This window comes from Leptosomus discolor, chromosome 18, assembly GCF_034619465.1.
Source record: "Leptosomus discolor isolate bLepDis1 chromosome 18, bLepDis1.hap2, whole genome shotgun sequence".
NCBI classification, from domain to species: domain Eukaryota; kingdom Metazoa; phylum Chordata; class Aves; order Leptosomiformes; family Leptosomidae; genus Leptosomus; species Leptosomus discolor.
In genome coordinates this window covers 9,274,868-9,298,997 of record NC_141408.1, presented here as the reverse complement: position 1 = coordinate 9,298,997, position 24,130 = coordinate 9,274,868, and the positions used below count along the sequence as shown (strand labels likewise).

At 40.9% G+C, this 24,130-nt stretch overlaps 1 protein-coding gene across 1 annotated transcript in view; it reads right to left on the bottom strand.

Annotated features, from left to right (window-relative positions):
• Positions 1 to 4,094: 4,094 nt before the first annotated feature.
• Positions 4,095 to 24,130, bottom strand: part of LHFPL7 (LHFPL tetraspan subfamily member 7) — a 62,511-nt gene continuing 42,475 nt past the window's right edge. The window contains exon 3 of the mRNA XM_086475377.1: positions 4,095 to 4,321. Within this exon, the coding sequence (XP_086331503.1) occupies positions 4,095 to 4,321 (227 nt within the window). The remainder of the gene's footprint in view (positions 4,322 to 24,130) is intronic.

Sequence of the window (24,130 nt, the reverse complement as noted above, 5' to 3'; positions counted from 1 at the left end):
AACGGCTGAAATGGTTGTCCGAAACTGATTTTCACTCATCATTACCCGTAAAGCCTGGGCACCCTAAAGCATTCACCAAAATGAATACTGAAAATCAGATTAAATAATGGAACATACCACTATGCTGTGTTGTCCAACAAGTGTTAGCAACAATGTTTTGTTTCCATTACTGCTTTTCAGAGCTTATCTTTCCTAGTTATATATGCAATAACAGGGCTTTGTTATGCAGTGGATTAGATTTTACTGGAGAAATTCTGAATTAAAATGTTCAAGTTTTGCAGTAGTGCATGTGTCCTGGAAAAAGATTATCAATATAATTCAGGTTGCCATTGCTTTTCATTATCTTCAATTTCTAGAAATTCCTTCAATATCGGTTTCAGAATGTTGACTATATAATTCTTTTGAGGAGTATTTGGTCAAAGTTCAATAGTGAACAAATGTCAACAAAGCTCTGTTTGGCTCTGCATACTGCACTAAAACTGCTCTTTGATAGAAAGTAAGGTGGCAGTCTTTGTTCCACTCCATTCCAACTAACAGGCTCCCTTTCCTGTGCCGGACTACAAGAACACGTGTAAAAGCTCTTCTAGAAGTGAACATAACAGGTAGTACAGAAAGATTTCACAGGGTGCAGCTGTGTATATTAGGTGTTCATATGGTTCCCATTGATATGTTATCTGATTCATGGTTTTGTAAAAATAAATAGTCAGTATAACACCTGTATAAAATAGTGCCAGACCCTGAAGCTGTAGGAAGATTGCTCAAGGACGCAGAGGAAGTTCGAGAGAAACAATTATTTGAACACAGAACTTCCTTGCCTTTGCCACAGAAACATCTTTCATGAGGGATGGACCATGTACATGTTTGTGTGTCTTTGCCTCAAACATTAACTTCCATAGATTATTCCTGCTGTTTCTATTTCCTTTTCCCCTTAGCTAGTTCCCCTACTTCAAAAGCTTTGTACCAGGTCCATTGGGAATTGTAAAACAAAAGAGTTTTCAAGAAAATGGTGAACAGTGGGATTTTTTTTTTTTTAATTTTATTATACAGTGTTGGCAATTGGAAATTTCACATTTAAAATAATTGAAATATTGTATCCAACAAGTCAAATACAGAAAACAGTTAATATTCTAAAAAGGAGCCAGCTAGTCAACGCAGAAACACATTAATGGAAAATACAGCTTTTAGTTACACTTAAAAAATTATATATTTAGAATAAAACTTGAACCTGGTCCAGTAAATTGTTTGACTTGTAACAGGAAAACGCTTTTACACAGTTTAACGCGCAGACAGGCTTTCTTTAAAAAAGTGATCTGTCAGTGTTAGCGTGTGTGTTGTCAGCAACACAAGGATCTGGAGTACACGCTTCATTAGCTGTTGTAAGAATCCCTTGCATTATCATCTCTGCCTTCTGGGCTGAGCTGGTTCTGAGCATGGATGTTTCAAGGAGAGTTCTGTCTATCCAGTTGTAGAGGTCATATACATAGATTTGATTTCCTTTATATACTATGAAATAGTAAAGACAGTTCCAAGTGGAAGCATTAGCTTAACTCATCAAAGATGCAGAGTATTAGAGGGTGTAGAGCTTGATGGTGTTCACAACAGAAGAAGCCGAGTTTTAAGAAGTACAGGATTTGGTACAGCAGGGTTGGAAATTGTAAGACTCCGCTGTAACAGTAATTTAAAACTACAAAGGAAGCTTGAACTACGGGACCAGACCTGCAAGCGCCTGTGCCTGTGATCAGCACCACACAAGTGGCGTAGTCCTACTGGTGTCAGTTGAATGATTGATGGTTCCAGTTCAGCACATGTGAAAGGAACGTTACTAAGTAATGACAGGAATAGGTCATGTGCATCTACTAGATATGTCATGGCTGTTAATAAAAATCTAAAATAATTTTACTTTCAGTAAGTGTTTAGATCTTTGCAAAAAAAGTTTTCTACTTTACACTAACAAATCACTTTTTCTAGTGAAACATTAAGTGAACAGTTGTAAACATTACACAAAACAGAAAAAACCCTACATAATACAGTTTATACACGTTACTCAACATTTTTCAGTTGTTGCTTGGTTTGTTTTTGTTTTGTTTTTTTTTACCGTATCGATCCTGTCTTCTATAATGGTTCTAGTGTAAAGGCACAGGTTGGTTCGGAAAGAAAAGCCTGCATCTCTGTCTTTCTGCTTCGCGGTGATGATTTTCTTTGTACGCGTTGTTTGTTATTCCTCACTTTTCTGACTCTCATATGAAATTTATCAATTTCAGCCATTTATTAAAAAAAGTGTAAGACATTACTGAAAAGTACATTACTATACAGAAGTGACTGAAATTTATTATTCTTATTTTAGAGGCATTCCTTCAACCTATTTTATTAGATATTTGAAAGATTTAATTCCTTAGTCACTGTGAGCAAAAATGCATAGCACATGCTCTCTCTCTCTCAGTGTACTTAATTCTACATTGAAATCTGTATTTTCAAAGATTAGTACTGGAACTTGCTAAGTTTATGTGTGGAATTTGCTTTTAGAGTGCATGAAAATGTAACAACAGACAATTATTTTGGAAAACAATGCAATGCTCCATTGAAGTTTAGAAGGGTGAGGAATGTAAACAAGACTGCAGCAGTCTTTGACATTTATTAAAATAGCACAGTGATTGTTCTGAATGTTTGCATTTTCTTATACATCCTCAACATGTCTCTGTCCCTTCATGTACACTTTCCATTGAAAAAAAATTAAAATTCAGGAATCAGTTGGACTCAGCTAAGTGAAGAATAATAAATTTGATCACTTGGTTTGTGCCAAAATACAAAACTAAGAAGTACAACTCTGAATTAAATATAATCTATGTGATTATTTCTTTTTAATAAATAATAGAAAATAAAAGATGAGAATAGAATTAGAATTCAGGTTTTATTTTAAATGAAAAACATAATGATGGGGTGAGATTAGAACCCAATATTTCTTTTGCTTAAGGCAATCAAGTGCTTATTTCAATGCTTGATATAATGAATTCAGTGCTATTGTGGAAATCAGACTTCATAAATTTCACATACAAACCCATGAAATATGGCCTTTTGCTAGTTCTGACACGGCATCAGATTCTTATTAGTCGTGATCAGTAGCATTTCACTTTTTAATTTTTCTTTTTTTACAATAAGGGCCTTTTAGTAGTAATGGAGATATTAGAATCGAGATCATTCTGGGTTGTATTATCTCTACATACAAGGGCCATTGGGCACATACACTTTTGTAAACAGAGAGTTTTCTTTTCGGCCTTAAAAAACAAACAACAAAACCCAAAATCTACAGTTGTAATAGTTCAAATAGTTTTGTAAAAGTCCACTTAAAATTATAATTAAAGAAATACTGAAAACAAATTCCTAGCGTTTTTTTCCCATTGTTAAGCTATTAAATCATCATGAAGCCTTTGGAACAAGTTAGATCTCGCTGTCTCTGAAAAAAGTAACCTAAATTTTATGCAGGTCTTCACAAAGGTGACTCTAAATCTTAAAGATTAGGTCAGTATTAAAAAGTGTGCCGAAAATTTAAAATATGCAGGTACTACTAATACATATAGATTAAAAAGAAACTTTTTTCTTGTATACAATTCTTTTTAGATATCAAGCTTTAATTTAGGCTGTGGCTACTAGTAGGTGCTTTTTCACTGATCAAAATAATTGTAACAAAGTATCATTATTGATTTTAAAATCATTGGGTTCATAAAAGTTTTGACATATAATAATATATAAAAAGTGAATTGAAGCTTTTAAGAGACTTACGATTTTGAGACACAAAAGAAACCGGGAGGTAGACAGATGTTTTGAGGATAAACAGATAGTTTTTGTCTAAGGCATTATGCCACTATGTGTTTAGAGCAGTGTAAAGGCTGCTGATTAATCTTACTTCAATTCCAGAGTGTTCGCTGCTCATTCTTACGGAAGACTATCAATGCACTTTTGGTCTTTGTGAATCTGACCTTCTCTTCCCCCATCTCCTCTTTTCTCTCTTTAGCAATACAGCTAAATGGAAGTGCTATAATAATTTCTGCCCATTGCCTGTAGACAGGAATGTTCTGTTCTTAAGCAGTATTAAAATACTATAAAATAGTAGGTATTGGAGTTGGAGATATGTGCTCTTTTGGTGCATATTTTGCAAAGAATGGTAAAAAGACAGACAGCATGACCCCAACAATTGCCAGCATGTACCCCCAGCCAATCTGGCAGTCTCCTGCATAGTAGATGTCTGAATTCTCACAGAATCTCTTCACAGTAGCAGAGTTGAAACCGAAAGGGTAAACCAAAAGCCCAGAAGCCATTATGAACACTAGAGAGGAGAGAAAAACCACAATTATTATCGAACACTTCATCCCTTTGAAAAAAAATTCCTTCTTTTAGAAAGGCAAACATATGTTATATTAAAATCAATGGAGAAAGTCACAGCTTAAAATTTATGATTGTCAGATTATCTTCATTTGCATAATTACCTCTTATGGACAGCAGTGTCATAACATGGTAGCCAGTTGGCCTTGGGATTTTTTTCATGAGAACTGGTGCCCATTATATCACTTCAGAAACGTTGTAATCCAAATCATGTAGCCATTTAAAAAGTGATTCAGATACAATGGAATCCAGAGGAGGAGGATTCCTAAGTTTGCAGATTCCAAACCAGCTTGATTTTCTTCTCAATAGCATTTTTGTACTTGAGACAAACAATTACTTTGTTCTGTCAAATAAAAACTTTTGAAGAGTTTTTCAGATTCTGCAGATTAGGTTCTGATAATGTAAACGCTTTCTCATTATTCTCATTATTACAAACACAAATTGTTTAAAAAATCCTGCACTTGACCTGAAGATTGTGAGATAAAAACAAATACAATCTGTTGTCCTCTTATTCAGCTTCTAGCATTGGAATATCTCGGTATATTTTTTTGATTTCTGTCTGTAAACTTAAGGATTAGAAAAATTTTCGACCTAAGGTTGAGACCTAAATTATTAAGACCTGAAGCTCCCATATTACCTAGTATTGACAGCTTGGGCTCTAAAAGCACAAGATAAGTATAACAGGGCATGCTGTAGACATCTAAGGGTTCAGTAAGTAAAGGCACAGAGTTAAAGCAGCAGGAAATCTCTCCCAGCAAGTCGTCTTTTACTCCTCCTCGCCAAGTACACTCTCAGATTAATCCAGTGCATGATGAAGAAGGATGTCTGAAATACAAGCAAAGCTTAAGCCACCTCTTGATGTTGGAGAGCCAGACGTGCCTCCTGCAATTACACCGCCTGTATTATCTGTTAGCTTTTAATAGAACCTCACTGGTTTTACAGTCTTTAATGGATACATTTTATATTTAAATATCATGGCTTGTGCAATTAATTTCATGAACAGCAGAACCACTTTCCCAGCTTTGAAAATAAGACTGCCCAAGGTATAAATCGTGACTATGATCAAGCTGCATTAGAAGACTCCAGGTACAGTTCTCAGCCTGTTTCTGCCCGCCTTGGAAGTCAAGAGGGGCTGAGCGAGGCTGATGCGAAGGGATATGCCATCCCAGCTGTTGTCTGTACCTCTTGTTTGAGGGAACACCAAGAAACCATTTTTTCTTTTCTAGCCTTTCTGCTAGTGAAAAACCGCTGTATTTAAAATCTATGGTGTATTCTAAAAGGCTTTATTTTATGTACCAAAAAGATACCATGAATCAGTCCCTTCTCCTACCTTCCCATTCTTCCAGGAGAGAGTTTTTTTTCAAATTCAGAGTGGATTGTTAGTGATTCAAGAATAGTGGTAATCAGAATTAACTTTTATGTTTAAGCTGATAGATAATTCATAACCAGCAAACATCTAATGAAACATGAGGGTTATAAAACAAACACTACATGCTATCCTCTGTAGTTGTAATTGCCTTTCAGGTAGGGCATGTGCATATTACTCCAATTATAATATAGGAGAGGCTTAATCTTAAAAGTATCCACTAAAAAAGGGCAATCACACATTAACCTTTTTTTCATTATAAAAAACTTTAATAAGCTTGAGGGCTAGATGAAGTCAAAAAGTTTAACACAGCCTATAAAGTCCCTGAATAATTTGAATAAAACCTTTCCTTCTAGTCTAAATGGAGCTGCTGAGTTAATCCCTTGTAAAAAACCAGTAAGACAGAGAAAATGGAAATTAAAAGGAGAGAAACTGGAACAGAAGCAAACTTGCCAGTCTGTTTCCCTCGAGGGTAACTCATGTAGGGGTACAAAGAGAAACCGCCTGCTGCTAAGTGGAGCTCTCTGCGAGCGAGGTGCTTTTACCTGCCCTTGCTCCCACAACCACTGTCCCCCTCTCCTTTAAGCCTCTCTGAATGATGAGGTTTCAGGGGTTCCCAAGGAAAGGACGCCGTGGCCTCCGCCTCCTCCCAGCCTCCAGGTGTGTGAAGGTGATGCTGCAGGAGCCAGTGAAGGGAAAGGTCCTCCCCAGCGCAGGCAACGTCCTGAGCACATCTCACACCCTGTGATGCTCAACCCGCTGCACCCGCGGTGGGTGCCCCGGGCAGGAGGGAGCTCACAAAGCTCATCCTGGAGTTCTCAGCAGCTGTGCTTGCGTGTTTAGGCTCTGACATTAAACAAACATACAGAAGCTGCAGCTAAATACAAAGAAGTAAGTTGTATTATGCAGATCTTCCTTAACTACACACGTATGGCACCAGTAAAAACAATACAAAATGAAAATACAATAAAAATGAAGCTAAGCTAGACACACACACAAACATCTTGTCTAGCAAAGGTCACTGAACTTTCCCAAAAGAAGAAAAAGAGCTAAGGGCCAGCACGCTTCCTTTGTTCAGTAGCACAGCCCGAAGACTGTGTGACACTTGCACGCCAAGGAAAATTCCCTGACCACCCTCTCTGTGGGTGGAAACACAGGAAGCAACCTTGGAGAACAACCAGAAAAAAGGGAGACTTTTCCTACTGCCGTTGTAAACTTTGAGAGTGTTAAACCCCGAAGCTGAGCAAAGAACTAAACCGTGTTAGTCCACAGACGGATGTAGGCTGTAGCATTCACTCAGGGGCTAATACAGCCAGGAATCAACACGCTGCCCAAGAGACTGGGATGTGAAGTGGATACACAGCACAGCCCCATGGCACACCCAGGCTGCTCGACTGAATGGAGAATCTTGAAATAGCCCCGTGGTGCAAAACCTTCTGTAAAATGTTGGGCCCATTTGCAAAGGAAAGTGAGCCAGCGTGAAAAGAAACAGCAACTGCTCTAAGCAAGAAGCAGGTCTAAAATTAAAATTTCAGTTTGTTCATCTTTTCAAAGCCATGCATCTCATTCAGCAGAAGAAAACATTATGCCGAATTGGAAGCAATCTTTTTATCACAAAATCCTTTTAAACTTTGCTAACTGTTAGAGTTTGCTGGTTTTCTGACACTATCTCAACCCCTCGCTCTACTTCATGTATCTGTCCGTAGATATGTTTTCTTTTTGATTGGGTTACACTGAATTATTTTGAAGGTTGTGCTTACAGTGACACCAGTGTTTTGATTACCACTTGGTGCTGATGTTGCATAGTGTGATTTAATGGAAGAAGCTTTTTTTTTTTGAAGGCTACAAATAATCTGTCACAGTTGAATGTAATGTGTTCACATATCAAACGGGCTTAAAAGTTACCCATGGTTTCATATCCTCAGGCATGTCATAGAATGACCTCATTATTCTCATTTAGGTGCCCTCTTTCTTACAAAGGCTCAAAATATTGAATAGCCTGTTATTATCAGCAGAAGCCAAGCTTTCAGACATGGTGCTAATGACCGCTTAATAGTGCTGTCTATCAGCAGCGCAGTTAGCTGGGACAGCACACAAAGAAACAGTGGGGCTCCATTTAGGCGCCTCATATAACACTTATGCTGCTGCACAGTTTTCCAACAACAAACATCACTTTAAACGGTGTCAGAATACAGTAGTGAGTGCTTCTTACCATTATGGGCAGTGTAATCCCGCTGTCATACAAGATGATGAGAAGGCCAGACAACGTATTTGGGTCTGTTCTATAGCATGAAGCATATGGAGCGTAGAGGGGACTTGCTGGTAAAATGGATAGTTGGAATTCTTTTTTTTAATGTGGCTTGGCTGATCATTTGATTCATCTACCATCAGCTACTGGGACTTGTTAAAAACATGCATTTTTTGGTTTTATTATCTGACACGTGGTGTTTGTAATCACTAGGCTCTCATCACCCGAGTTCTCACCAGTAAGTCACAGCCACTGCTGACTGCAAGGCGGCTTAAAGTCAAGTCCACGCACACTGGTTAAACTGTAAGTCACTTTTTACTTCTACGTTCTAAACCTCTGCCCTCCCAAACAGCTACAGTCTCACCCTCATCCTCTCGCATCCTCTTTACCTCACTGGTGTCCTACAGCCAGACGGTAAATGGCAGTCTCTCCTCAGGAGGGCTTGCTAGCCAAGGCAGGACCTCTGCGCTGTGCTCCTGCTCCTGGTGCATGCCCAAGGCTTAAAAAATATGGTTTACCTTTTTTTTTTTTTTCAAGTAGATTCCTGAATTTGTCGTTTTCTAAATAAAATAACTTGAATTAACAGGAATAAGATATCATTAGAAAGGAGGACATTTCTTTTTAGGGAAAACAGGGCATTTTGTAGAAAATGTAAATTGTTGGTGATAACAGTACTGAATCAATGACACTTCTCCTCAGGGAAAACAGCATTTTCTGCTCTTGTAAAATCTAAATCTTTGTCATTGCAATGGTTCATTGATTTCATTATGCTCCTGAAACACCGTTTAATTATTTAAATCTATCACATACCATTTTCAAGTTTATTTTAAACCAGACAAGCCAAAGTCATGCAGTTCTCTAGAGTGTGTGTAGAGGGCACCAACGTACAACTCTCTTAAATACCATGCACAAGGAATGGCTATTTCCATTTCCACTTCTTTTCGCAAGACTGATGGAGTTTTCAAAATATGAAACACAATAATTGAATAGTTTTCTGTATTGTGAAGCAGGAATGTGAAAACTTGGCTAAGCTTATGTGTATCCTTCCATACTAATGTTGAAAAGGGTGGAAATCCAGAGGCGGACCACAAATATTATAGAGATCAGAAAAGGCAATTTTGTTTTTCTGTATTTCTTAATATGTTTAGATGATGTGTAGTAGCAACAGTGATCACCAGTAGTAAAATACGCGTGAATTATCTTACTGAAATTACCTGCTGTAAGATTAGTCTGTCTTAGAAGTTTAATTTTCTTGTTTTAGGAGTATATTACATTCATGATACTTGTGACAATGACGGAGTAATTGCAAGATTGTGGGATGTATCAGACAATCATTAGAATTAGGGCTGAGTCGTAGGCCAGCAAGAGTATTATTCCAACCCTATTACAGATTATCACAGTCTTATCTCTTCTTGGAACATTTTTATTGGCAGAGCTTAATCTACCAATGCAGTTTTCACTCATCTCATCAAGAAATTTCCTCTCACATATAATCCATTACTTCCCTTCTTAAAGCTGGCAGTTCTTCTTGTGCACAATCAGTTGACTTTGAATAACACATTTCCTCTCAAGTTTATACATTTTATTATCTAATAATTGTATTAGCTCCTCTTAAGCTTTTCTTTATGTTTATGTGATTTTACTTACATCATTTTAAATGAGAACACAGATGCTGATCCAAAGCCACAGACACCCTAACACGAAGCCAGAAATACAGCTAACGCCTGAGCAGCAGTGAGAAAACCTTTCAACCAGCAACACAGACAGACATCTTCAAAAACATCATCTCTTGTCCTACTGCACTGGCTAGCCTACACTCAGTACTTTCCAGCACTCTTCCCAAGCAATTATTTTTGTAGCATGCCTGAAGGGTTACTACATTTAGGGTATTTTGGACATAGGTGGTACAAGTTCCCTTGTACAACAAAGAGACACCTATAAGTCTCTTCCAACAATCGGAAACTTAAAGACAATGCTAAATAAGATCCCAAGTCACAGCTATTGGAAATAGCTGTGCATGAGTGTCCAAACAGAAACAAGATGGAATTTTGGGCTATCCACAAATTAGCGATTTCCTTTTGCTACTTCAGAAAAGGAGGAATTGCCTAGGGTAATTTTGGTGGGAGCTGAAATACATCTAAAATCAGGAGGCCTCATTTTAAATGCCAATTAACTATAAATAAAATAAACAGGAAAGTGACCTGTCAAAGATAAAACCTGACAAAATCCTACTGTTACGGAAGCAAAACTTTCAAGTAGCGAGGCAAACAGGGAGCACTGTTAAATGCTGAACTCCTGGCAGGTGCATGTCAGGTACCTATAGTTCAAACTCTTGAAAGCAGCCCTAGCAATTACTCCCTCCAAGGAAAGCAAAATGAGAGCAGGGAAAAGGGATAATAACGCCCATATACTTGGTATCAAAATGTAGCTGTCTTCCTTTGTAACTGAACAAAGAGCTGGAAGTTGTAACAATGATACAGCCACTTCTAACATATTACCGTTTAAGCTCTTCTCCTTTGTAAAGAATTATTCCATTGGCTTCATTTCAGTCAAACATGTTGTGATTTGAAGAGCATGTATCAGTGCTGGACTGTTGCCAAATAAGTAGATGATACCAGTTCCTTTGCTAAATGGTGCAACTCACAAGTTAGCACTTAGCAGATGTAATATAAATGTGGATATAACGAAAGCTATGTAGCTTGTCAAACCCCTCTGTTAGCTAACAAAGGAAATGTACTAGTTTGTACAATGTCTCCAAACTCCATGTTTAAATAAACGCTGAGTAGGTGACTACAGCTCACCGGCTAAGGAACTGCATCAGATATAGTAACTTGTATTTTTGTATGTGTGTATTTATGCAAAACTACTGGGGACTATATGTATATAAAAAGCTGGACAATGTTTCCCATTTCAGTTCGTATGGATTTAGCTGAGGTGGAATAGGAACAGGTTATTTTAAATAAAAATAGCACTGAAATAAGAGTGCCCATGCAGCTTTTTTGCACCCATCTTTTTAGTACCACTTAAATACCCCATTCAAGTTCTGTTGGCACAACTTCCTCATTCAGATGGGCCCTTATTGCACAAATCGCCTGTTTCAGAGACGTCTAACAATTGTTCGAATAGCTGAATCTACCTCACTTATTAAGTGGAAGGAGTGGAATCTAACTGTCCAGTTAGATTTGGAAAAGAAATTCTCTGAAGCCAACATAGAGGTAATTGGGCTTGGTAATTGTTGCATTAGCTGCAAGTTTATTAAGGGCCACAAAAGGAAATGCCATCCCAGTGACCTTTGAGGCTGCATTTCACAGCATGTTTTCTACACGAGAACAAATGATGAAACTTCACTATTTCTGCCGAGTGAGTGGTAGCTATGGTGAAGATTTATAGATGTAATCTGGTAATCTATGGGCCTAATCATGCACTTATAGAGTTGCGTGTCATTTACTCAAAAAGGCTGAAATGATCTAGCACTGTGTGGACTGTGGTGAAGGAGTGCATTTTGTCATCTGCAAGGTTAGAAGATATACAGCCTATTTAGCAGACTGTAAAAGAAAGAGACAAGAGCTAATGTTTCTCAAAATAGCAGACTGTTACACAAAATTTTACAAGACTCAGAGAGCTAAGAAATGGGGACTGTCAGATACAGTCTGATTTGGAAGCCATTAAGATTTTCCTTTTTTGTATTGCTTCAGAAATTATATAGGTTTTCTCTTTGATTTTTGGAAATTATTTGAGTCATGCTCACTTCATCTCTTTCAGAAGAGCAAACACAGAAGCAGACTAAGAATATATTGACATATTTAAGTGCTGGATTCTTTAGATGAGAGCAGCATGTTCAGAATGTATTGTGCCTGTAATGTGCCTGTATTCCCTTGTCTCTATGTTACATTTTATTCAACAATTAAGAAGTGCTTAAAAAGTGCATATTTCAGTTGTTCTATTTTAGGTAAACATAATATGGCACACATTTTCTAAGCTATGCACATTGCTTAACTGCTCAACTCCATTTCTACAAATAGGAATAAAGGTGGCAAACGCTTTGCTTCTCTTCTTAATTAACCTCTCCATGCCAAAAGCAGTATGTTCTTCAGCACGAGCAGGGAATGTTACTGATGACTGAAAATTTAAATTAATACTTCTTCTTGTGATCTTTTGGCTAAGAACATGTGCAGCTTCAACTCACCATCTGATGGATTCCCTGGCAAGGAACAGTATCAGCCTGGGTCCTTATGCAGCTGGAAGTGGTGAGGGAGCAGACACGTTTCCTTGCAGCATATTGTCTCTCCTTTGGCACCAGCTCACCTGGGAAGAGGAGGTGCTGCCCGGCCTACAGCAGGTCTTGGCTCCTGCTCTGGCTGTCAATTCCAAGTTCTTAAATAGCTATTTAGAGCAGGGGCTGAGGTCCAAAAGACAGGCAGTGACGTGTAGCTCACCTGAAATGTCATGATTCAACATGACACATTTGCTCCCTTCTCTTCCCCACCTGCTCACCTCACAGGTCTGTTTCAATTCAGTCTTTTCAGTTCTCCCAAGACTCACAATTTAAGCAGAGCAGACGCTCATGAAACAGATTTATAATGAAGCTGGTGGCCATTAAATACTAGCCTTACATCAGAGGTGACCTTATTGTAAAGCGTTGTACCATGAATTTATTTTGACTTTGCACATTCTATACCCTGTTTCCCACATCGCAGAGACGCACGATGTGGCAGCCGAGTCAGTGGTGGCAGGAGGCCTGATGCCTGAGAATAATGCCCACGTCTCACTTCGTTACAGTTGCACTTCACATCCCAGCAGTTTTCAAGCCTCAGGGATATCGCATTCATTACCCCTTTCAGAGACATGTATTTTACATAAATGGCTGAAAGGTGATTAGAATCTCTGACAGAACAGCATTTTATCTGCTGCCATGTACAGCAACCATGAAAAATATGTGTCTAAAACAAAAAAAGGCATCCTACCTCCTTCTTCTAATTAATTTAAGCTACAAAGACCAGCTTCAGTTTTCCCAGGGCGCAGAAACTACCAGGAAGACACAAATTGCATGTTTTCATATCTCCTAATAAAAACTCCTTGACAGGGGGTCGAAACCAGAGTTTTCCATTTCTCAGATGTCCTAGTCCTGTGAATGTCATCACTCAGCAGAAGCACACATACTGCCACCTGATCATAAAAAACAGTTCTGTAACAACCCTCATTTCATGCTGCTGATTCCAGCCCACCATAAATCAGCAACACCACGAGTAATGTTGGAAATAATTGTCTGTTCCTGAGCTCCCCTCTTTTTACGGCCCAGGTGCCACACAGCTGTAGCCATATGGTAGGCTACGTCCTACTGAAGTGGGTTATAGCAGCACCTCCTGTAACAGGAACACCACCCGAGTACTTGGAAGCTTCTTAATGCTGCAAACTGGAAAAGAGCAGCTCGTACTCACCCATGCAGTGGTTTTCCTAACCTTTAAAAACGTTATAGAAGCTTAAACCAGACGCTCTGCAGATAGGAGATGGGATAGCGACCGCTAATTCACCGAAAGCTGCCTGGAAATGCAGCAGGTGATCCCAGGGCTGATCCTTGGACAAGTCTGCCGGCCTGCTGACCTGTCCTCCCTCAGTCAGGGCACCCTCTTTCCACCACCCAGCTTTTCTGTTCTCTGAGCAGAGGTTGCTCCTACTGGTTGCTGTCTGGGCACATGAATTAGCGCAGCGCAGCTAACATTTTGACTTCAGCCATGTTGGAGCTCTGTGTTCCTTAGCCAAGTCTTACACGGCAACTTTCAGGAACGTGTCCTGTTCAAGTGCGTGGTCAAAACAGCACCCAGCTGGTTGTGCTGGTCAAGCCACACACCCAGTTAGCAGCAGACAGGTCTCACACAAGAGGTTGATTTAGTCCAAGGCTGCTGGAAGAAAAGAGCTGAAACTCACCTGGCATCTTACTGCTGAGCACGCCGTCAGCCCGCCAGCGGGGAGGACCAGGTGTGCTCCTCGCCTTCCGCTGCAGACAGTGTTTGTGGGTACCTGAGCAGGTCATGGCCTGCACTGGCCCCTGCCGACTGCAACAGTTGGCCATTCTAGTGCACTTCAAAAGGCAGGTTTTGTCTCGTGTCCCTTCTCTGCTGCATGGGGCAAGACACTCATCATTGACCGATGTGTGCTTCAGCTCCCAACTCGTAAACGTACGAATGTAACTTCATGCCATAGTAAAACGAAAGACTTTGTGGCCTTGAGTTCCGAGGCAGAGCTACTTAGTTTAGAAAAATAATGTAGAAAACCAGAGTAGTGAAAGAAATGCCCAAAAATACTGGCTAAATAAAAGTGATTTGGGATATCTGATCATTTTTATCAGGCTGGCCCAGCTGCGCAATTTCCCGTCTCCAATTATACTGAAAGGCCCACACTTCCTCCTTCATTAAGGCATTTGAAGGGTTTAATGAGTTACTTCATCAGGTTAATAAATCCCTTCAATAACTTCATTACACTTTGATACAATTATTCAAGTCGTGCAGCTAACAAATGATCATCATTTATATTTCTTGACAGAATAACTTAGTTAATATATTTAGACCGTGAAATACAAAATCCATAAATAAACTATGGGGATGATTGAGTGTCTTTGTGTGGGAGGGGTTTTTTCTATCTTCGGTTAAGGTAGCATTGGAAATCCTCTCTCTCTTGTGCAAGTAACTTCAGGCAAGTGCCAGGGAGAACTGCAGGAGGTTGGTGCCTCTGAGCAATGCTCTGCTTCCTTCTGCTTAGGAAGGAGGCAAGCTGCTGCAGGACATGTACCACTGCCTGTAGGGAGATGTCTTAAAATGCATCAGAAGGGACATAACCCATATTTATTTGTTCCAGCACTTTATCAGATTTAAAATCCAGCTTCATAAAGGCTGTTCCATTTCTCGAGGTTAAGATCTTTGGCTAATTTTGACAAGGTGCAGTGACACCATCCGAAAATAACATTATATTCTGGAAATTATTTTAAAACTAAATTGAATTGGTTACCATGCCATTTGTTTTTCCTGTGGCATCACAGTTAATGACATCATCAACAGAATAACCTTAGGGCCAAGGGTGTTTTCAGAATCTTAACCTTTGAATTGCCAGCAGTATCACAGCTTCCTATTACCAGAGTAATAATATTTATGGTAGGTAGACTGCAAGAATGGAACCATACCATTTATTTACTTATACTTGATAGCCACCTCTGGCAAGAACAAATTTCCCATTAATCACCATCTTATCTCTGTAAGAAACAGTTACTCTCAAGGACATCTGTATTATTCCCTTTGTTTTATTAATACAGAGAATAGCACTGCTATGAGTTTTTTGACACTGAACTTTATTTATTTTCTAGAGTTTCTTTTCTAAGGGGACATTAAATGCTTAACTAAAATAATCATTGATCTTTCTTAACAAACAAACTACTTAAGACCCCAACCATAGCCAGGGACGTGCACTGGAAATTTCTCTGAATATAATTTTATGTAAACAAACTGCAAATCAGTCTCTCTTCTCTTTTTTACCTGCTGAAGCTCCAGTTATGAATTCTGAGTTTCTCCTGAGAGTGCAGATGACCTTGTTCACATTTGACAGTGCCAAAAAGCAGTGCCTTCCAGTCCAGGGAGTCAGGGAAGTGAAGCCAGTTTCCAAGCTCAGATCTTGTAATCAAAAAATGCATTCCCTTTCACATAGGCTTCAGCTAGCATTTTTTAAATTACATATTATATTGAGCTCCAGGCTGATTTGTTTTTCTAATTTTTCAAGAGCACTGCATCATAGATTTTCATCTTTAAAAAAGAAATCAACATAGGCCCAGCAGGGGACAATATCAGACAGCCAAACTCTCTTTCATGGCTGCCACAAGCTGAAATTCATGGAAGTTTCTCCCAGTCAGGGGGTTGGGTTCTGTTCAGTTTCCTAAACCCAAAGACGGTCACAGATAAGCACAGGTCTCAGGTCAGCTCAGAAGGACCAGGGCTCTTCCCGCTAGCAGCGGACTAACTTCTGTGCAATCTGCTTTGAAATAATGGAGCCGCAGTTTCCCATTTCCTTTCATTTTGGCTCCAAGCGCCACGCAGAGCTCAGGGCAGCAGGGCCACTCGAGCCCGGTGATTGCAGAGGAGACGCAAGCAGCATTTAATGGCTGCTTTCCCGTGCAGCCGCCTCTCAGCTCTGTCTCTGTGAGCGATAAATGTTGGCAGCACAAACTGGTGATGCTCGTGTGTTTTAGATACAGCAAAGCAAAGGGCTCTGCCACCAGTTAGCCCTGTACCCCCTCTCTCTCCATCTGTCTCAGCCCAGGACACAGAAGACAGCCTCTGCATTGGTTGTCCTGATCCACCCTGCAGGCCTGAGTGTCTTTTCCATGGACCTGACCCTGAAGATGGATGAAAGAAAGAAGAGACCCAGTCCATGCCCTCTATGGCACAATGGCCCCTCTGCAGAAGTGGCCAAGTGCTTGGCAGGAAGGAGATCCGCCCTCTTGCCCGAAAGTAAATAATTTATCTTGCAACAGGGCAAGCCTTATACAGTACCAGAATGAGGTGGTTATGCTAGTAGAAGGGGGACCTATTAATTTTAATTTGCTGTTTAATTAGGTGTCCAATACCATATAATGGTGAGACGCTTGCTTGGATGGGATGAGCCACCTAATTGTCAGGTGAACACGCAGTCACGCCTGTCTCTGCTCACACAGCAATTACTCTGGATTCTGTCAAATGTGATTTAACCAGTAATTTGCTTGCAAAGTGAAAGCTGCGCTTTCACATAGAGTAAAGGACTCTATCCTCTGTCCTGCCCCTGTGCCGCTGCTCGGGCTAAGCTGTGCTGGTCCTGCCAAGGATGCTGCCCAGCACAACTACCCCGTGTGAGATTTCAGGAGTGGGTAGGGCTGGCTGAGCCAGGAGAGCAGGGGGAGCCCCGCAAACTCTGCGGTGAATCTGTGCTGGTTTGCCCGGTTATGGTGACCCAGTGGATCAGTGTGTGTCAGTGGGGGTGTAAGGATGCTGCTGGGAGGAATGCCAGCCTTGCAGCTGGGTTTCTCTGACTCCAGTGGGTGAGCAGAGCCCAGCCTCAGGCGCCCCTGCTCAGCTGTGCCTGCCCAGCACCCCGCCACCCTGCTGAGAGCTGGGACCCCCCCTTTGCCGCAGGCACTGGCACTGAGCCTGCCAGCCCCACAACACGTCAGGAAGAAAGGCCCCAGGCGGGCGCTAAGTTAGGGCTGGTTAGTCCATGAAAGGGGCTTCCTTCAGGGATGACACCAATAACCGCACAGCATTTCCATCTTCCTGCATTTAAATGTTTGAGTTAATAACATTTATGGGGCACCACAGAAAAATTAACCTAAACACATCATTTGTCACCTTAGGACACCAAATCACACCATTACTGAAAGAGATACAGAGAAATGCGTCTAATAAACTTAGTATATTTTGCACAATTTACTCTGCATTTTCCATGCAACAAGCACAGGGTAGCAAGGCTTCTTAATGATCCTAATATATGTGCAGAAAGAGCAGTTCCCTGAGGACTACTGATTAATCAGGGAAATACTCATTTGTTCTGGCAGAAGCTATGTGCATATAGGCAGGGAAAATGAGGAACCCTAAGTGCATACAGCAGCCATCCGGGCCCAAAAGTTTCCATTCATTTGACTAATTTTCCCTCTAAGAAAAGAATACGTTTCAGCTCAGCACCAGGACATAACAGTACTTGTTCTCTGTCCTAAATCCTTTAGGTTTTTGTCTGGAAAAGGCATAAAGAGGCCCCGCATTCATTTTAGAGACTATAAATGCATAACAGTCAGCTTCCAAACTAACACATCCCTGCTGCTTCTTAGATACACTGTTCAGGGGAGGACATAAGGTCTCAGCTGCAGTATCTGATTACTGTGCGAAAGACTTGGGAGCAAGTTAGAAGATTTAAAGGATTTTTCATCAGCTGATCTAAATCCCTGCCTTGGATTTTAGTACCCAAGAAACACTGCATGCCCACCGATTGCAGTCCTTCCTACACTCCATCATAGTCATATTAATTTTGTGGCTTGGCACAGTTGTTGCCAGCTAGAAGTTTACAACCCGGTGTTTGCTAGTAACGATGCACAACCTCTGTGCTGTACACATAGTTCTCTAGTGTTCATTTTCAAATTAGCCACAGAAAGGACAAACTAAAAGCAGATGTGTCATACTTTTCTCTGCATGTTTGGAAGCTCAGTCATGGAAGTATCTTTGTCAGATAAATGAATTCCAGGTCACTGGGATAAATAGATGCAATAAAATACTTGTATGTAGAAGAAACTCATACAAAAATTGATCCAACAACTCTTCAAGGAAATTGTCGTGTAAGAGATCCAACTTTGAGGCTTACCTCAGGCTTTTGCATAACATGAGAGTTAGTACTTTAAATTGGAGAATATGTGATGGGATCTGTTGATATTTTCCACTTGCTTTTTCAATTTCATGGGATCAGCAGAAAGTGAAGGCAACCAAGGCTGAACTCATGCTGCACTTTTGATTCCACCACTGCCTGAACACACATCAGGGATGGTTTGGTGGAGAAAGGCGTATGTGTCACCCCTCTTATGGGCATCCCAAAATTGCCAGAAAATGTGGATTTTGACTTGTTTTCAACAGAACATGAGAAAGAGGAAAAACAGAAATAAATGAGAAGGCTGAAACATAATCGCAAAACAGTAATTATTTAGTTTGGCTACCGATTTATTAATGCATTGTAGTTACGCACTCAAGAATAAACCCTCACTTAAAAATGTTCTTCAACTCTAGCTGGGATTATTTACAGGAAATAAAAACAGTTAAAGAATTAGAATGAAATCCTGCCTGCACTGAGTCAACAGAAATGTTGCCACTGACCTCATTAGGCCAGGTTTTGCCCCCAGATATCTACAAAGAACCACAATTTTCTTGCAGTAAGACTAGCAGATTAATATTCAACAACACCAGTTTATCTTTCTCCACAGAACCCTTCATTTTTATGCAGCCAGGCTGAAAACTTTGCTCCACAAGTTTGCATTTCAGTGCAAGACAGTGATCCATGCTCCTTTTTAGGCTGTTTGCCCAACACCACCATTCCCATTTGGCTTAAGCACCTTCTGAAATTATTATTTTTCCTCCATGTCCCTTATAAGAATTTTTTTCCTCCAAGGTATCTGCCTTCTCAGCAGCAATTTTAAGGCATTTCAAGCTATGGAAGAAGTGTAAAATTAACACTGTGCTCATATATATCATAAAGAACATACTCCTTTAACCCTGTCCTTCAAAAACCCATAAGCACTCGCTATACTTCAGCAATTCACCATATGCTTTTGCAAGGACATTTTGCACCTGCCACCATAACACAGAAAAAATGCCAGCTTTGCAGGAGAAAACATTAACTAATTTACACAAAGCCTTAGGTGGTCTATTAGCCCCGCATAAAAACAAGAACATGTAATTACTGGATCCACAGACAGAATTAAATTTGATTGACTACAAAGAAGCAATGAGTGGAGCAATTAACAACAAAGCCCAAGTAAACTCCTGTGATCGGGAGCCCCATGGCCTGGCTGAATGAGGCTGACAGCACAGCATCTACCTCTACCCGAGAGACATGTCCACACCCAACCTTTAACTCAACGCAAACAGTTAAGCTTCTGTCAACACCCCTGTTCGCTATCTCCTGAACTACTGTGGATTGTGCAAGATACACACCGATAACCGTCTAACCAGTTCAGCACAGTAGCAGTTTTCTAGCATGGTTAATTTTGTCAAATCATTCTTTCTCCTGTGTTTCTGGACATGGATAGCAGCCACTTGAGGTGGTTGCTCCTCTGTGGCTGATGCCATTTTGGGAGGATACAGCGTCGCTCACCAGAGCACCACGGCAGCAGATGCTGTCCTGCAAGCATGATGGAATAGTTGCTCCATAAAGGCTTGAGTTCATTAAGATAATTGCGACTGGTCAGAGTCACAAGTGCACAGTTAAATTTGGGATGGCAAAACCCATCCAAAAGAAAAGCGTCTCCACTTTCCAGCTCCCCAGCCACGCGGGTTAATTGCAAGTATTTTACCAGCGCCTGCGGTAAGGCAGGAACCTGGGGTGTTTCTGTCACAGCTTCCGTCCACAATTTGATTTAATGCCCTCTATGAGCAATTGCATCTCAGTGCTTGTAATAAGAAAATGTCATAAAGGTACCTGCTGCCTGGTCCAACATCTTTCGGCTTTGACAGTTCAAATTTACAGCTTTAATTCAGGAGTCTGGAAGCCTGGTATTCTGTACACACTTAGTGAAGGGCTGAAGGAACAATATTTTATAAAATGTCCACCTGTATTCAGTGACCCATGGAGGATAAAACCCCTCAGACCTTGTGAAATGACTTGCAGACAAATTCATGGTCCAAATTGACCAGTGGCAAATTACAAAGTCGTAATTAAACCCCTATGTGCCTGGACGTACTGACTTGAATGTTTTGCCTCCATGCAATAAAGAGATGAACTTTCAGCAACTTAATTGAACAAATGCTCAACTGGGTTCTCTCAGCCTTTTATAAGATCCTCTCAAGTTTGATTTCTCGATCATGTATACAACAAGCTGCATTTCAAAGTTGTCTCCTGTTCTTCCATTTCTGTAACTTTTTTTCCTAACAAACAGAATTATTTTGCCAAGAAATGGAGTGGCTGAAACACACAAACAATTATCAACAAATTCACCACCACTACCTGAATTGTTCTTGCTGCGATTGACCAATCACACAAACCACTGAGGCTCCTTCCATGGCCATGAGATGTGGGTGGTGCAGCTGCACCTGTGCCATGTGCTTGTGTACCACTGGCTGAGGGTCTGCCACAGCTCCAGGTGTATTTGACATCCTCATTAAAGCCTCAACCTGACACTGGGTCAGAAAAATTAGCTTCTTCTCTTCAGGCTAAAATCAGTAGAATTTAGGGGTTTAAATTCTGACCTCTGTTGCCTGCCCCCTACAACGTTTCCCTTATCAGCACTGGCACAAGCCCTTTTTCCAGGGGATTCTGCCTATTTTAGTGAGCCAGAATATGGGCAGCTCTGGGGCCAGGGCCAGGACAGCTTGCATGCTGAGTGCAGGTCAGATCTGGTGTGCAAGACAGGCAGCTGGTTTTATTAAGCAGTTTCTGTAGCATTGGTGATTTGACTTCCCAGGTATTTGTTTGTATTCATTGGAATGGTTTATAAAATACTCTGGATGTGTTACTGCCTGAGCACTATCATCGAGTGTAAGGCTGGCACAGTAAGCCTAACCCAGGCCTGGGTTTCTAAAGACTGAAAGAGACTGTTGAGGAGAAATATATATGAATCACTAGTTTCAGGAGAGATCAGATCCTTTCTCTCAGTTCTGTATCTATATGAAGTCTCAGGACATGACATTTAGAGAGTAGCATCGATCAAGACACGATGCGCCCTGAGTTCATTGGCACAAGACTGGCTAGGACATGCTGGTGAGCGTGGGGCAAGCCAGAGAGGTCACAGCCCAGCCTGCACACCCTGACCAGCGAGGAAGGAGCCAGGAAGGAGGTGAGACGTGTCGTGAGCATCCATAGCAGGAGGAGAAGGAAAGTGCCCGTCAGAGCAAGGGTGATCTTCCTGGTGCTGATCACCAGGTGAACCGGGCAGTTTGTTACACGCAGGCAGTGAAGGCAGACATGGAGTGTGTCTTTGCAGGCAGGGACTGCGGCTTGCTTTCTGCAGGAGTCACAATATATTTCACAAAAAGGGCACAACTGAAACACGGAGCTAAGTGCAGTGGTACGAAAGGTGCTGACACGCAAACACCACTTGGGAGACTCTGGACAAAACAGCTGCGGGATTTCCCTTAGGAAAAGACAAGCTGTGCGTGTGGCTGTCGTGCCCAGGACAATGTCACCCTGCCGAGCACGGTGGGTCGGCAGGAACTGAGTAACGAAGCGTTAAGCAGAGGTAAAGGGAGGCAGCACCCCAGCCATTGCCCGGGCTGCCCCTCCGTCACGGCGGGGAGGCCAACTTTGACACTCCTGCTCCTTTTGCAATCCAATTTAAGTCCCAAGTCTCTGTCACCGCTGTGTTCCCAGGGGTCACATTTAGGGCTGTTATAAAATGCAGGCATGCCAGCATTGCAGACGTCCCCAGTCTGTGCCGTATAGGCAGCTGTTTAATGAGGCCTGCTGTCATTACAGCAAAATGACTCAAGGACTTTCTTAAAAAAGCCTCTTATTTATAGTACCATAGATTACCTTAATGTCTTTTTACTGGGAGGTGCTTTGAAATACTGTGCAAACATTACAGCATGGCCCTGAAATAATGTGAATTTAAACAGAGTTTAACAAGGAAAACATAAATATTGGACGGAAGAGAAAGCATTTGTTGAAATTTGCTCAAATCTTCAGCAAAGGAGCGTTTTTATGAAAAGTATGCACTTCTGAGCTGGAGTTTTAACAGCATATCTTGCACATGGGAATCAGTGCAAGTGTGTATTCTGGCACAAATTCCTGATGGAGAGACCTATGTACGAAGTGTAAAGATTAGTAAGAATTTTCTCCTGCCAGCAAAACTACCTAAAAACAACATTACGAAGCAATCCTATTATTCAACCATAATATTCAGAAAGCAAGAATTACTTTTTCCAGGCAGTGTCTCAGTTTTCTAAGAGAATGTCAAAAACCTGTATTGATGTCGAGTCCTCTTCAAAGCTTTACATAACCCTGACTATAATTTAAGCTTTCACCTATGCCACCTTGCTCTGAAGTTTTCCTTCTTGCGGAGTTTCGTGTGTTTTGTCTCTGCTCTCAGTTTCATACCTGCTGCTATGCCATGACTTACCCAGATTTATCTCTGACTTCTACTGGCACATCAAACTCCTTCCATCCTTTCCATCACATTTCAATGACATCCTCACTTTTTTGTAAAATATAGACTAAACTTTTTTTAGTCCTTTTGTGTCCTTTTTTTTAATTTTATGGTATCAGTTTTAGTTTGTGCTGTAATCTCTAGTGGGGAGATGGAAAATTTGATTTGTACTAACCTCTGCGTGTGTTAGTGCAGGCTTTCTCTTGACAGATAAACATAGCCTAGATGAGCCCTCCATGAACTACAGCTATACATCCCTGTTCAAACAAGAAATACATCTGAAGTACCTATCTGGTGAATAAAGGAGATATCCGGGGCATGCTGATTTAAACCTGGCCAGGTCCTCATGTTCCTACAGTAGATAATTACAGGTGGAATCTTAAATGGAAATGTATTAACCAGAGTAGGATCTGCTGCCAGTGCCCTTCCCGTCAAAACTCAAACAGCAGCGAGGAAATGAAGTGGTAATGACAGGGCTTCCATTTAGCCCCTAAATCTTTTTTTCTTATGTATCCATATTTTAATGAAATTTATATGCTTTTTAATGTAGGAGACATTTTGATGATCCTAAAGGCAGTCTCTAATTAAACATTCTGTAATTAAACTTCTTGGTTTATCTATGTAAAATGCCAGGGAATTAGAGCAAGCCTTATTCCTCCACGTTAAGCCCTACTTTAACTCGAAGACATGCAGGGCAGACAGTGTCTAACGCCAGGTTGTACAAAGCAGTCCTGGGAGCAGAAGGCTGTCCCTACACCAGAGAGCCCCCGTGGAGCAGAGCAAAGGAAAGCCCGTGCCATTTGTGCTGTGTCAAGGCTGGGGGGCTGGATGTGCTCCCAGCCCAGCAGCCCACACGCCTTTTGGCCTGGCTTAGTTGGAAACTCTTGCCTCTCTCGTGACTCTTTACTCATTTACTTTTTCCCCAACCTTTGATGAGATTCCCATATGGGATGTGGCACTCGTGAGCCATAGATTACTTTAATCTGAAAAGAACGTTTTGGAAAACACACAGAAGTATACTGGGGTTTGAATGTCTTCATTCTCACATGCCAATGTATAACATTGCATCTCAGAAAAACACATTTTAAATAATAATTTTAATTATTTTGTGGAGGGTCTGGCTCCTGTCTTCCAGACAGATCTATGCCATACTCGCCTTTGTTTGCTACATCTGGGAAACATCCATTATTTTTCCATGGTGTAAACGATCTCATTTCTGTTGCTTTTCCCGCAACAGTGCCATGTTCATTCCTCCTTTGAAAATTTCAGAAGGAGAAGCAATTTGTAA